Source organism: Solanum tuberosum, unplaced genomic scaffold (genome assembly GCF_000226075.1).
Source record: "Solanum tuberosum cultivar DM 1-3 516 R44 unplaced genomic scaffold, SolTub_3.0 scf00308, whole genome shotgun sequence".
Taxonomy (NCBI): domain Eukaryota; kingdom Viridiplantae; phylum Streptophyta; class Magnoliopsida; order Solanales; family Solanaceae; genus Solanum; species Solanum tuberosum.
In genome coordinates, this window is record NW_006239234.1 from 196,727 (window position 1) to 213,080 (window position 16,354).

Here is a 16,354-nt window from a genome sequence, read left to right on the forward strand (position 1 = left end):
CCTAAAGAAATATATAGGCCATATCTTATACTTCTAAACTTAACACTTGAATTTTATTGTAAGAAAACTCCTCTTTTTAATTTCAGAATGAAGCTATCTGTTCTTCTCCTCAGTTAGTTTCTTGACGACATGTATTTATATCACTATCTAGAAAAAAGAAAAGAGAACAATAGATGATAGAAAATAAAAGAATATGATGATCTAGGGAGCAATTTATTGATATTGATAGTGATATTTAGCTGTCTTTTCATCTTTCAAATTTATTAATGGAGCACATTGAGTCATGATACATACATTTTATTTCGGTTTCAAAATTCAAAGAGTCACCGAATTGGAAGAGTTTCATACGTTATTTTGTCTTCTACTCTAATTGAATTTAACGTAATCAATTATAATTATAATGTCATAACTAAAAAATTAAAGTGTAGTTGTTGGACTTCATATTCTACCATTATATAATTAAAATATTAGTATTTAATAAAATAATTAATTTTATTTTGATTTAGTGGAGGAGCAAAATGGTAATCCAACTTTGAAAGTTGGAGCTTCCCATTTTAATAATATATGATATGATATATAATGATATGATGATGAAGAAGATCTCATTTTTAACACAACCTACCTTGATTGCCTAGCTAATGCTACCATCACAAGCAACCTCTCAAAGAATAAGGAGTGAACGACCCTTCTATCTAGATAAAAAAGATGGTCACATATGGGTGTACATGAGGATGAAGTAGTTTGATCAATTCAATTTTATTTCATTGGAGTTGATGATAAATCTTGAACAACCCAACCTCTTTACAGAGTTCCTTAAGGTAAAAGGCGAAACTGCAAATTTGATAAATGAGTAACTGCACATGTGAAATTATATTGTCTGTTTTATGCATAAAAAGAAGGAAGATATCCGGTTATCAACAAAAAATGATATAATTTGGCAATGTAGTGTTGTCAATGTGAATGGTAATTGACAGGTATGTAAAATTCATAGTTTAAGTTGTGAAATTGATTATAAAAAAAAAAACTTCTAAGTGAGCCTCTTCTTGCTCTCAACAGCTTCTTTAAGTTTCCTTCCAAGTGCATATGCCAAAGGAGGTGGAACAGCATTTCCTATTTGCCTGTGCTTGTGCAAAATGTTACCAGAAAATTGGTAGCTGTCTGGGAAACCCTGCAATACATGATACTTATTATTATTATAAAATCCCATCAAAGTACAATTTCTGCACCAACATTGACTTGTTTCCTCTTTATGTTTGAAAATCATTACTCTTCTTTCCTAACCAAGCAATTTCAAATTGTCATGCATTGATGAAAATACTACACCCTCAGACTATGCCTTCACATATTCTAAAATGTGTCTTCATTTTGTAAGACTTACTTGAGAACGCGCACATTCACGAACTGTAACAATCCTGTCTTGCTCTGGATGAAAGCACATCCCCACCTTACCCATCGGCTGGGGGTCAGTAATGGAAGTGGGGAAGTTCCCATCCCAATCCAACCTTCCAAACAGCCCCTTCCACTGGTTGTGCCTCTTAGCAGTGTTAGGCAGGCACCATGGAATCAAATCAACTAGTTGACCGTTAGATAGTTTAACCTGCACCACACAACACAAAACATCTTATACACCTACTTAACCCTTCAAATCACAAAGCACATATTGTTTCATCATAAGCACTGGATGATTGCCACAACACCTTTTCATCCTCAAGGTCACGCCAATCAGCTCCTGGCCGCTTGGGGATTCTTTGGCACCTGATTAGGTTAAGCTCATTCATCTCTTTTGAAATGTGATCAGATAATGTTATTGAGCTTCCCCGAATCTTCTTTTGGAACCAGGATACTGGGTCACCTTGATACTGCATTAAGAATGAATAGCATAAATTACAGAGTACGAACAAAGGCGTGATATGATTGCATAATCTATAGAAACAAAAGCAGCATTGCCCTCTTTCTTCCAAATTCAGAAAGTAAAAGTCCCTACTCAATACACTGTCTTTCCAGTTCTCTAGTCAATTCCTGGAAAAGGTGAAGGGTTCAAGGAAATTCAAGTTTAGTACCTTTATACAAGTCTTGCATGCCCCATTGACAACAACAGGAAGATCTCCAATTGTGTCTCTAACAGTAAGTGAACGGAATGGAGCTCCACTAGCAGTACTCCTCACAGCTGCATAGTGTGAAGTTTCAGATAATGCGATTTTTAATTCTGGGACAGCAAAAACATGCATTGGTTCTGGCCACTCTGGAAGAACCTCCTCTGGGGAGGCAGCCCAGATAAATGCTCTCTTCCTAGACTGAGGAACTCCAAAGGCTCCGGCTTCAAGGATACCAAACCTAACCTGATCACAAGAAAATTGATTGTCAGTTTTGATAATTAGTAACATACATACATATAGAATGTGTATGTGTATATATAGAGAGAGAGAGAACAATATGTACCTGATAACCCATCTCAAGAAGGGAAGCAACAGTTAAGCGAAATGTTTGTTTTTGGCTAAATGACACAAAATTCCTAACATTCTCCAAGAGAAAGAACTTAGGCCGATAATAATCAGCAAAGGATAAAAATGCCAGAATCATCTCACATTGTACTTTACTCCAGGTGCTCTGATTAAATCTATTCATTCCAGAAAACCCCTGCAAAAGAACACACCATTTAAGCTACAAAGTTTACTAAACATCAGGTTAGATGTGAAAGAGCTTAACAAACCTGACAAGGAGGGCCTCCATTAATGAAATCAACTTGTCCAGGAAGTGGCAAACTATTCAGTTCGTTCTCGTCCATTGCTGCAGCTAATTCAGAAGCCTCTGGAGTTGAGATACAGTCATCAGAATCTCCACACTTCTGCATGACAGCCCTGAATTGAAACCAATATCTGGTCATTACTGTTATGTACTTAGATATGTTCATAAAGGAAAGAGTAAAGATTGTATACCCAAGGACCTACCTCAAAATCACATTGCAATTATGTATGAACACCTTTGTCTTTGGATGATTAAGTCTAAATGCTTCTCCAGCAGGCTCTTCGTATTCAATTGCCCAATTTGTATCTGTGACACCTGAAAGAATAAAACTTTCAGACGAAAGTTCAAACTACATCCATTACAACTACAAATAAGCAGAGAGAAGGAAGTTACCCGAATGCTGCAGCCCCTCAGACAAGCCACCACAACCAGCAAAGATATCTAGTGTGGCCAAACGATTCTGAGGAGAAGTTTCATTTAGTTCCCCAACTTCATCCTCTCCTTCTTTTCCCTTCCCTTTCCTCTTCCTTGATGTCGCATCATCTAGCTTAATTTTTGAGAATCTCAACTTTATCTGAGCTGGCAACTGCTCAAAAGTACAATCAACTTAGACTTCACAAGAAAAATAAAATTCAGAAACAAATAGGGCAGATAAATAAAAGGTAAAATGTATTGTACTAAAAGGACTCTGACCAATTGCTGTTAAAATAAGAATGCAAGAGTACAAATTATGAAATGGGTACCTTTTTAAGGGATCCATTCAATGGATCATACAAATATTCACAAAAGAAAATATGGTCGAAGATGGCAGGGACGTCTTCAGACGAAATATCATACTTCTTCCTCACTTCACATTTACCTTCGATTGTTTCCACAGGAACTGTGTGTATATCCTCACTGTAATAGATCTGGAAGAGCAGTAGCAATCAGAAAATTATAAATGCAGAAAGGTTTGCATAGGAAAAAAAGTAAAATCCCCTAATAGACATCATTACCTAGCTGATTAAAAGTTTAAAACAAACTTCCTAACATGACATAGTAAAAGAATTAGCATATATTAACAACTCTATCCAGCTATTAGTGTGGAGACAAGTTATAGTATTATGTAGCATATACCTCCCGGATATCAGAAGTGTATGCCTTAACTGAAGATATATCCTCTGGTCTGAAGAATCTCCTTACTTTGACGTTTGTAGAATCTACTTTAGCTTGTTTAGATCCCTTGGGACCAACAATTTCTAGTAATTGACATACTACATAGGCCATCAACCCCACATTTCTTCCAGCTTTGAAAGTTCCACTTCCCTCTCTTTCTGCAGTAAAGTGATCGGGGCTTACATAAACAAAGTCATCAACTGAATACTCAGTCCCCAGATATACAAAACTGGAGTTGGACATATCAAACTTGAAGGATTCCTTTTCCTGATCAGTTCGCTGCAACTCACAGGAGTAGCATAAACCATTACCAAGACCCATCTTATCAAACGGGAGTCTGAAGAAAGCACCTTTCTCAGGGCTATAAAAGCTTTTGCAGTAAAATTCAGTCAGCAATCCCTTCCTCTTCCTGTCTTCTGCTTTTGCTCTATCAAGTTTATCAGCATTCGTGTTTCTATGCTGGTATCCCCAAGGCATCATTCTGATATTGACAGCTATACTTTCTTTGACATCTCCTAGTTGCAGATTCATGCATTCATTGATCAAAAATACCTCTCTCTCATTAGCTGCATTTCCAAGTACAGTGTCAGATCCTCGTTGCATCATTCTTCCATGAAGCATTTTGCTACCATCCAATTTTTCAAACATGTATTCAACAAAGTAAATAGAAGGAAGCTCATCTGGTTCATCATGTTCCACTAGAACTGAGTCCCCAACAGCTATCTCATGTCCATGAACTCTAGCCCTTTTAAACAAATGTTCACCAGAAGCTGTTTTACCTATTGATTCCCCATCCCACTTTATTTCTTTGCTGTCAGAACATGACTTAATATGCCTTCTTGTAGAAGGTGTATGAGCTTTCTCTGGAACATCCAAGTTCTCCTCCGGAACATCATCCTCTTCATTTTCCTCTTGCTCATCTGCTTCTTCATCATCCTTCACCTCACAATCAACCACCTCTTTTGACACCTCGGGTGAGTAATTGGAATAGTATTCCCCCCAGATTCTGTTGATTAGCCTTGTTGTAGTAGCCTGCATAGCTTTCCTTTTTACAGATGGCGCCATAGATGCTCTAGGATTTAAGTTCTGTTCAAGTCTCTGCATCACTTTCTTCTTCTTAATCACCCATTTTGTATGGTGCCTCTCTTCCATTTTCATTGAGAGACCAATCGCAAATGCACAATTCCTGATGCTTGCATCAGGAAATTCAGAGAACTGCTGCAGAATAATTTGCCCATGTACAACCACATATCTTTCCACCACATCTACATTAGATGATATATAAGCAGGATGGTCTTTCTTGAACTCTGAAACCCTTTTAATAACTTCTCCAAAAGAAAGTCTAGCCACACGATTCTGTTCCTTCAACAAAGTAATGATGCTCACTGCCAATCTTGCAGTCTTTATGACTGGTTCGTACCAAGGAGCATACTGTTTCAACGGCTTCCCAAGCCTATACCTGAATTAGAAATAATATGCATGAGTAAAGCATCTACAATAAATCTGCAAGCAAAAGCAAAAGCACAAAAAGAAAAACAGTCAAGTTTATCAGAATATAAGAAATAGTAGTCCCAGCTATTGGCGTAATAAAGGGAGGTACTTGCAAAATAATTAAATCACTCAAAAGGAATTAAGTGTAATACCAGGCCATATCAGTCCGAATTGATATAAAGATCATTGAGGACCCAAACTCAATCATCCATTCTTTTATAGCACTCAAGTAAATTGGCATACCATCAATCTCAGCTGATCTAGAACCACCTGAAGAGGAATGATTAGCATCAGTGTCAAAATTGTATCCAGACCCATCATCAGCAGTCATCACTCCAGACCCAAAAATGGTTACATCAATATCAGCACATGCTTTCATTGGCAGGAGTTCTAAAGAAATTAGCCTTGAGTCCGAGTTGTACAATGCCCAATTATGAAGCATACTGCGAGGCAACTCATCAATATGGTATGTATCAACCCCACTGTCAAAGACGATATACTCATCTGTCTCTTCATTAGATGTTTTGTAATATGCAGGTAAAGGATAATCACTTGCAATCTCATCCTCATTGATCTTGATGTATATTTTGCTGGATGAGGAAGACGTATTGCGGCCTTTCTTCTGCTTCAAGGAGCACCAATACTCCTCTTCATGTAACAATTTTGCCAATTTCAGATTTTCATCTTCTGGCGCTGGACCATTAGCCAAACCAGATTCATCTATCTTGTCTTCTCCATTTCCTGCTTTTGGGCCAATATGTAGAGCCTTACCAGATGATATATGCTCTGGTTGTGCAAGTGTCTCCTGCTTACTGCTTTCATCTTTAAGGGAAGCCAGGACAGGTAGCTCAACAAAAAGTTGATCAGTCTTCTTTGATGTATCATCCAGACCAATAAGTTGCTTATAGATGAACCCGCCCTGAGTGATGACAAAGTCCCTGATGGATACACCACCTGAAAAGCATTTTATGCCAGTCATCGCTCGGACAACCCCAGCAAGCAACTCGTCAAGGCTTAAATCAGGATTCCCTCCAGATGACTTTGAAAGCTTCTTATAAACCTCAACGCAAGCCGTTGCCTTGGCCAAGAAGTGGTCATAAAACTTCTTATAACTACCTGAGGGTTTTATACAATCATAATCAGCTATCTCAGTTGAGATCCAAATGACAGGAGTTCCATCTTCATAGCCAGAGATAGCCCATTCTTCAATACGCCCAAAGCCTTCACATCTAATTCTTTGTGCTTTTACTTTGTCGAGACTGTCCTCAAGTGGTAAAATGAGACCACTGATAAACAGATCATCAACCTCAGACATTCCAAAAGGTTGTGGTATTCCTTTTGAGTTATGAAATACAAAATCCGTTAATCTTCTACAGGGTCGTTGAGAATCTTGCAGACCTGCAGTTAACCTAATAGCCATATCCTCTTCCTCTACACAATGGTCCTTCTTTGTTTCAATGACTGAAGAATTTTTTGATAAATGCACAGATTTCTCTTTAAAATCTGAACAGGCAGCAGCTCGCTTAGGCCTTTTACGTGCAGCAGTGGGCTCCTCAATAGTTTCAGAAACAGGCTGCTTCTTTTCCTTCTTATCAGTTGCAGATGCCTTCCTTTTTGACACAGAATCTTGTTTGTGTTTGTTCTTTTTGTGTCCTGATTAATCAACAAAAATACAGAAGGATGAGCAATAGCAAGAACTGTAATATTTCTGTTATCATTCTCACAACAAAGACAAAGCACTCCAAGGAAATTTAGTACAGGGTGGACCAGAAGCTAAGAAAGAAGCTTTCTGAACTTCCCTGTGAAAGAGTCATTATTGAAAAGCATGAAGTGGAATTGAACATCAAAAGAAGCAGCAAAATTAAGAAAATGCAGCACTCAAAGTTAGGCAAATACACTTGAGTCAATTGGTGTGAGGGACAAGGTATAATAATCCCAAGGATAAAATGCATGATTGTTCTATCCTGCGCTTGGTTGGAGGTACTAGGCAGTCCTGAGACTATTTATCCCTCCATTTATACCTTAGTGATGGATAAGTTATCCCATATATATGGTGGAATAACTTATCCCGGGAAAACTTGTTCCCAACCAAACGACCCCTTAATTTCAAACAACATTCCATGCACTAGCATAAGCAAAAAAAGCATAAATGCTAAGGGGGATGATATACACATGGAAAAAACACTACAGGCCTGTGAAATGACCATCTCCTACAGGGCACATTAAATATTTTCCATTTCAAGAGAGTAGACTATATTGGCATAAGATTGCTTTGCTGACTCTAAAAGCTGTCAATAGCACAAGTCACTGCACCATGCAAATTTGTTAAGTTTTATAATCCACCTTAAGCATTATATCTAAGAGGCCAATACAGTAATATTGTGCATACAAGTAACACAACAAGCAATCTTACCCTTGCAGCAAATTCTTAGTATGGACATCACAAAGCAGCAATGAGGATTTTACTCCAAATATCTGAAGGCATCAATTAAGAGACTGGGTTGTGGCTGTCTATGTTTTAGCAATGCGGGTGTGAATATGGTGCACAATCACAAACATAAATTTATTTTACTTCTTTTATTTTATTTGTTGGTGTTTAACTGGACACAAAGTTTAGGACGTGGAATAGCTTTATGAACTATATCAATGGTAGTGGAGAACATTTTAAGTTGTGGCTACAATACTAGTTTGATAAACATCACATCAAGAGTTTAGAATTTGAATAATGAATTTGAAACCTTGAAAGTTGTAAAAGTTTTACAGAACAACTGAAAAACAAATCAAGGGGATGGTGTCGATGGTGTCAAGCATTGTAGTATTTTCTAAAATAGGAAGAATGCCATGTCAATGGAAACAGATGGATTTTATGCAATGATGAGGATTTTCAAAATAAAGATAAGGAGCATCACAAATTTATAGAACTCAAACATATATAACAAGAAAAGCACTGTCGTATCCTCAAGGACCATAGTATAAATACAAAAACTCAGCAAATAATGTTACCAAATTAAATCCACAAGGTAAATGATCTCTGCTAGAATATAAAATCAATATATACAAACAATGCCAAATAAGATTACCAGCCATGAGATGGTAATAGTTGAGAAGCAACCTCTTCTTGCAACTAAAGAAGATCTTAGGGGGTTGCCAAAAAGGTATACAATAGATTATGGACAGATCATTAGATGATTCTGTCAACTATAGTACAAACAAATTGAGATGAGATTGATTCATGAAGAATTCTCAGTAAGTGTTGCTGGTGAGACTGAAAAAGTTGTTTATGCCATAATTACTTCACTGGATTATTGAGTTGGGAAGTATGTTATTCTTTGAATGAATTTGGTATAAGTTAAGTGGGAATAGTTTTTAGAAATAAAAGAAAATAAAGTGACAACCCATAACCAAGAAACTGTTATGAATCTTTAGGGAAGGATCGATTCACAGGGCGATATATAAATCAATTCGTTAAAGGGAGGCTGAAACCTTAGAGTTCATTAAAAGAGAGAACTCCGATCGTTTCAGCTCTTTAAAGAGAGACAGAAACCTTAGAGTTCAATGGAAGAGAGAACTCCGATCTCTTGCTTTTTGCTTAAGTATGAGTTACTGATTTATTCATCAAAAGCCCCTTTAAATAGGAGTCTTATTACATCAATAGGAAGTCTAATTCTTATGAAAGTAGGAGACCTAAATCCTATTCCAAACTAATAACTATAACTTAACCTAATCCTTATGAAACTCTAAAACTAAACCCTATTCTAGAATAATAAATAAAACAACTAAAAATATAATTAAATACTTAAATTAATGACTTCCAACGCATCCCTAACAGAAACATTGACAATTAAGTTGAAATGGTAGAGGCCAGTGAGAAACAGTGGCAGTTTAACTAACTGAAATTCATTTAAATGCAGCTATATGTCCTCGGTTATAGTTTCTGCAGTTCAAGGTGGTTATAATAGTTGACCTGACCAATATTAGACAAGTCTCCATTTCAAGATCCCCAAATGAGAAACATAGTCTTACCAACACTCCTCCAACAGTTCATGAACCGAACGAAGTCTTACCAACACACTCTATGCAGAGAGAATAATTATGGATTTACTTAACCATACAAGCCTTCTAGTAAGTCTTCCTACCACCCACCTCCAACTTATTTCAACTAAACATGCATTCATAATAAAGAGCCGTTGATGCTCAAATTAGAGGAGCGATCCCCACAATGTGTTGTCCAACCTAGACATGTGTGAGGCAGATTCTCTGGAAAGTAGAAAGAGGAGTCAAGACCCTCATCTTTTGTCATTGTGCATACACCAACAGGGTCCCAACACGTAGGACTTATTAAGTTGCACATGGTCAGTCATCCCATAAGCAACAAATTTATTAATGTCAACTTAAGAAACCAATCCCCACAAGGTATTGTCCTTTTCGCATATTGGTGTGGCATATTATGTCTTAAAAGAGGGCTCATGAGGTCAAGAGGGGAGGTCCCATTTATACCAATAATGCCAAAATTTCAGAATGTGGAGTTCAAGCTTCAGTTATATACAGTCAAGTAAACATCAAACATTTGACAGAAGATCTGAGAAGTATCTTTTTCCGTAGATGACAAAACTGTACACCATGACCTCTTGGAAGTGTGTACTCTAACATCATTCAAAGATCATACTGAACTATGTTGAATTACACTTCCCCTTTATTTTCAACAGACGTGCAACTAAAATGCAACCATAAGGTTTCCACATAAAATCTCAGTGAGATCAAACTCATAAATGCAATAACTATCACTCGCAGTGTTGTGAAAGGTGATCACCTCGTCGCCAATGGCGAGAGGTGAGGCGACCCTTCATCACCTTTTAGCTTTGAGGCGAGGCAATCTTCAAAAGGGAACGTCATGGCGACCATGGCGAGAAAGGCAAGAGGCAAGAAAGGCGACCAATTAAGGGTTTTAAAAGTTAAACGGTAATTCTAGGATTTTCTTTCCAAATTTGCACAGTTGCACTTTTAGACTGCGACTGCGACTCCAACCAATCAACTCGACTCAACTTCTCCGACAACGCTGAAGTCCAACCAATACATATTTCTTCGTTTCTTCTTCAAACTTTTTCTTCCTCTGTTTCTTATTCCTTCTTCAGACAGAGTTACTACTACCTCTGCTTTTTTCTCACTCTTTTGACTTTTGTTCTATTTTTTCTCATTCAAGTTCTAGTTTTTTAGTATGTACTATTTATTTTTAGTTTTTGAATTAAAATATTTGCTAATATGTTAGTGCAATTGAGATTATGATTATTTATTTAAATATTTTCACTTTTTGGTATTAATTGACGCCTTACTTCAAAAAGGCGAGACAACGCTCTCCTAACCTAGTGGTGAGGCAAACCCTTGTCGCCTTTCACCGTCCAAAACACTGAATACTAGAAGACAGTAACTTAACCCTTCGGGGTAGCCCAGTGGTTTAGGCTTGGGACTTTCATGTTGGAGGTCTCAAGTTCGAAACTCCTTGCTAGCGAAAGCAAGGGGTTTGACTTCTAGGTCGAGCTCGTCACACCGGGCTTGCCTAGTGTGGATTACCTCTCCTATGTGGTTTGCGAGCTATTGCATAGGAGCGGGAGTTTTACCCTGTGCGCACCCAAAGGGTAGCGGCTGCAGGTTTCCCTTGTCATCAAAAAAAAAAAAAAAAAGACTAACTTTTGAAATTAAATATTTTGAATGAACACATGCCAAACTCTATGGAGGCAAAATGAGAAACCACAAACACTAACATCACTAATCATCCTACTAGTCAAGGGCAGACCTATGCAGTAGGTGCCAAGTGCTTCCATCAACCAGCACAATTGTTATAGTTGGATAGAAAATATTGAAAAGCAAATACAATGAACAATTGAGCACCCATAAATAAAAATATTTAATGGGAGCTTTGGTTCTGAACCAAAAAGTTAGCCAGACAGCACGTGAGAAGCAAAGGGTTCAATTCTATTTCATAAAAAAATTCTTTACAACAAATCTCAACTGGTTTCATACCTCAAACTATAAGGCTTTCTTCTTTCTTTTCAACCTTGATATTTTGCTAACTGCGTGACCATTTCTTTTATATTTAATTTTCACTTTTTCTATTTCCTATATCTCATTCATAAGGACAACAAACTAAAGCATCTAGAATATTTACCTTGCATCTTGATGATGCTATTATTCATTATTTTCGATTTATGAAAAGCGGAAGAATCTTGGGAGTCACTTAGTTTGAACATAATTTTTTCCATTTTTTTCAAATATCACATATTTTATGTCCAAATGACTACTTAGTGACTAGAAAAAATAAATTCATCATTCCATATCACTCGATTCAAGAACTAATGTCCTATTAAGGAATCTCAATTGAATTACCTTAGCAATAATAATACTAACAATAGTTTGCTTAGTATGACTTGCGACTAGAATTTAGATTTTTCAATAATAAAATATGAGATATGGTTAAACTCTCACCCTTCCACAACCTTAAAATCTTTGGTCCAATAGCAGAAAAGCAAATAATAATAAAACAGTGGATGGATTCGCACAAATTTGGAATCTCTATGGTTCGGTTCCTTAATTAATCAAAATCAAGTTAAGAATGTTGCAAAGAGAGGATTATATGAAGAGAGAAAGATAAAGATGCAGCGAAAGTAGAGTCGCAACGACAGAAAATGTATGTATATATATGTAAAAAAGGAAAGCAAAAAGCATAAATCAAAATTACCAGCATCAGTATGGATGAGCGCGAGAGAACCCATTTGGGAAGGAAGATTTGAAACCTGATATTCACTTCCTCAATGTCACTGCCCTAGCGCACACACACTATTGTCTACTGCCTATTTATTGGGTGAGAATTCAAGTGAAAAGGCGGGAATCAATTGGCGCCGCATTCCAAATTTTTGTCTTCCAAATCAAAAAATAACCTTTGGTCATTGCACTTTATTTCTGTGGGTCCTTACTTTATCATGTCAAAACTCCTCCTTCTCTCTTAATTTCTATTTTTATTTACTTTTTCTCCTTTCATAATAATTACATTTACACCCAAACCTTATAAATGGACTGTGCTTTCACCATTCCTAATCTTTGCTTCTTTATCCTCTAAAAAAAATTGTCACCAATTACTACATAGTATTGCACAATATCTTAATTTATTTCGTAAACTAACATATCATATATATAACTGCTCAATTTTTGTTTGTTTATTACTATAATTTTTCTGCCCAAACTCGGAGACGAACGTTTTGATTCCAATTTCTCATAGATTTGCTCTTGCGAACAAAATGGTACACTCCTCTCTCCGCCTCCTTTGTTTGGTGTCTTGCTAATTTACCATTCATTGATTTTCTGGGTTTTCCTTTTCAGATCTACCAAAAAAACCCTTACTGGAGGTGTATCTTTTCGCCTTCATTTGCTTGGTTTATGTCTTGTTTAATGTTCTATTTGTTAATTTGAATTGTTACTTTCCATTTAAACTTAATGTTAATTTGGTTGGTTTGTTAAATCCGATAATATCTCTTACATTTTATGTAACACCCCAAATTGGAAACGAGGCAAAAAGCAGCTTTAGGAAAAGCTGCAGGTGTGACCCACGAGGGTCAACCACGCCACGTGATTGGATCCACGCCCCGTGGGTGGGTGTCGTGGATAGGGTACCCTGAGAATTGTCTAGGAAAGTGACCCACGCCAGGACCCACGGCCCGTTGATGGGTCGACAGTCAATGGCTTGGGGTCCGTAGGTCCTGACCCCAATTTTCAAGTCTTTTATCCCCGAACCACGATTAACTAGGACAGACCATAGGTCCATCCACGGTCCGTCGGTCATGGTCTCGCGGATCAGGCCTGACAGTTATTTTTAGGGACTTAAGGGTCTTTTCTGGTTTTAATTAAATTGAATTTTAATTAAATTGAAGTGATGTCATTTTGCCTAGACCTAGACCACCTATATAAGTATTTTTAACCCCCAAAATCCCCCAATTAAGTTTTTCTCTCAAATCACCAAAGAAAACTCAATTCCTCTCTCAAATATTCTCTCTCTAGAAGGTAAAAGAAGAAGAAGGAGACTGAAACTAGGTCAAGATCAAGTCTTCCAATCTTCAAGCTTTGGTGGGCTTTGTGACTAAGGTATGATGGCTTTTAATCCATGGGATCCTTCCTCTCATGGAGTACCCTAGAATTTCACATTTTGAAGAAGAATTTCCCCTATTCTAGTTAGGATTTCTTCCATTGTTGTGGGTTATGATAAATGTTGATCCAATTGAGTGGATTATGATTGTTTATGATTGAATTGATAGAATTGCATGCATTTAGGATGAAATTGCATGTACCCATACATATCCTATGATTTTAGGGTTGAATTGATATGTTGGGTTTGATGCCATGTGAGGGGAACTCTATGGGTTAGATATCTCCTTATAGGGTTGATGATTTATTACTAGAATTGTTTTAGATGGAAGCATATATGATGAACATGATGTTAATTGCTTGAGAGTAAAGCATAGATGATGATCATGAGATGTAGTGCTTTGAGAGTAAAGCCTGGACTATGAATTATTGATTCATTGATGTTATGATTTGGAAGAGATACTTCCCATATTGAATTGCTAAGCATAATTGAATAAAGGTAAAAGGTTGACTCACATGAATGATTCTAGGTTGAAAGGATTGCTTACCTAAAATGAATCTAGACTAAAATGCTTAATGAATGATGAGGCTAGAGGCGATTACCCTTGACCTCCACATGTAAGGATATGAGGGGATTTCCCACGCTCCTTAGAATTGAACAAGATGTGAGTCCCCACGTTCTTACTATGATGAATGGACATGGAGGCGAGTACCCATGCTCCTTATGAAATGATGTAGAGGCGAGTACCCGCATCATATGATGAGATTGTGGAGGCGAGTACCCGCAATCTAAAAGTAAGTAAGGCAAGAGGCGAATATCCATTAGCCTTTATGAACTAAGCATTGAGGTGAATCCCCATGTCAAAAGTAAGTATGACTAATGAGATTATGTTATGAAGCTGATTGATTTGGAGTGTTGCTAGATATGCCTTCCATGATGTAAGCTTGACTAGAGGCGGATGACCTATGTCTTGGCTAAGGATAAGTAAGGTTACTTAAGGAAGTATTCCTCTTTCATTATTATGCTTATTATGTATTGATTATGATTTCGCTTTATGTCTTATATTGACCAATGCTTATGTTATGTTGTTTATGCTAGCCATCATATTTAGTACTTAATTGTATTAACACATACTCTTACCTACATTCTTATCAAATGTAGGATTCGGCGTTCCCGATTCACACACTTGTGGCTAGGTTCCTAGAGGATTGTGAAGGGAAGCTTTGGTGAGTATCATTGTATTCGAGGATTGGATCACCCTATCTCTTTTATGTCTTTCTCTTATGTTTGAGACTATTGTATGGGCTGCATCCCAAGATTTCTATTTCTTATGTTTAGATGGTTTGAGACAATGTCATGTTAATCTTCCGCTTGCTTTTATAAAGGACTTTGATTGTACTGAACTTTTTTAATTCTCGTTCATTTCTAATACTTTATGTTATGATATGCTAAGTGGCTTATATGAGGCCTCTTGGGGTCTTATACGGCTTGTTACATCTAGGGGTACCCTTGGGTCGTGACATTTTAATTTTTCTTTTGTTTACTTGGTTTGCTTCTTTGTTTCACTATTCTCCGTCTTTAATCCTTATAGCATGCTAAAATTAGTTGTTTTGCTATGTGCCTTTTTCACTTGCCACGTATTCGACAATTTGTACAGAAGAAAGAAGGAAGGAATAGTCATCATTGATTGAGTACAATTAGTAATCTGTATTGCTTAGTTGAGCTAGATTTTCGCTTCAGAATGATTATTAGGTCGTAATTGGTCCTTGGCTGCTATTTGTTGATTCAAGATAGAGCATAATCAACCTCTCCCCCCGTTAACACTTCTAACATTGTCGATTTTAGATAGAGTACGGTAACCTTCAACCCCATTGAAGAGTGGAAAATCTCTTCATATGATATTATAGTTGTACAATCATAGTACCATAGGGATGGTAAGAGTTCATAAGAGCCCGTTTTCCACTAAGACAATGTAATACGTAAGAGGAAGGACGACTAAGCAACTATGCTACATTGACAGCCTAAACTTAAAGGCTAAAAAAATTCCAACTCATTTCATACCCTTCTAATTAACCAATTATTATATAATTTCAATATTTCGTAATTGTTATAATAAGTTTTCGACTTACCTTTTTTGGGTATTAGTTGTCTGATTTTGAAGTTTAAAAAAAGAGAGAAACAAATACAACCTACATCATGTGTTTGTTTGTACTGGATAGTTGATTTTTGAAAGTAATATTCAAATTTGTCAACTGATTAAAAAGTTTCAATGCTTTACCGATAATTATGCAAATTCTAATAAATAATGCTCATCATTTGATTATTGTGTTTTGACCCTGATAGTACTTGCAAAGGTTCAATTTTATAGGTCCAATGAGTTGTTGATATCTGCTAAAGGAACATAAGAATACTTATTTGGGTTAGTCGAAAATCATCTCTTCAATTGACAGTAAACACAACACTCAAGTGAGTTCTCACTGGAGTTGGATAATTTGGTCAAAATAGTTCAACTTTGTTGGCTAATTAAGTATTATATTGACAAACCAAAGTAATATAGAAGAAAGGGTAAGCTTTATGTTTTCATGAAGTCCAATGGTTTGTCTAATATGTAGAGATGGTTTAATATTTTTATCTAGGTATTTCATATTTTGGTGGAATTTCTAGAAGTGCCTAATATTCTTATTGAAGGATTCCACCTTTGGTTTCTTCCTATGGATGGTGGTTGGATTATAGAAAAGATTAGTTCACTATCAAACCCAAATCAGGTGAGCCCGTAAAGCTATTGAGGTGTCTACGCAAAACTAATGTTTCATTTATATGGACAAGTACAAA

General features: G+C 36.7%; 1 protein-coding gene across 1 annotated transcript; it reads right to left on the reverse strand.

Moving 5' to 3' along the window:
• Nucleotides 1-860: 860 nt before the first annotated feature.
• On the reverse strand, nucleotides 861-12,227 carry LOC102587106 (DNA (cytosine-5)-methyltransferase 1B-like). The gene is made up of 12 exons (XM_006359917.2): nucleotides 12,125-12,227; nucleotides 5,544-7,044; nucleotides 3,862-5,359; nucleotides 3,489-3,653; nucleotides 3,139-3,331; nucleotides 2,949-3,060; nucleotides 2,711-2,858; nucleotides 2,440-2,637; nucleotides 2,061-2,339; nucleotides 1,698-1,859; nucleotides 1,379-1,597; nucleotides 861-1,168 (listed from the first exon to the last, which is right to left on the reverse strand). The coding sequence occupies exons 1-12, from the start codon at nucleotides 12,156-12,158 to the stop codon at nucleotides 1,028-1,030; spliced, it is 4,650 nt and encodes a 1,549-aa protein (XP_006359979.1). The 5' UTR covers nucleotides 12,159-12,227; the 3' UTR covers nucleotides 861-1,027.
• Nucleotides 12,228-16,354: the final 4,127 nt, after the last annotated feature.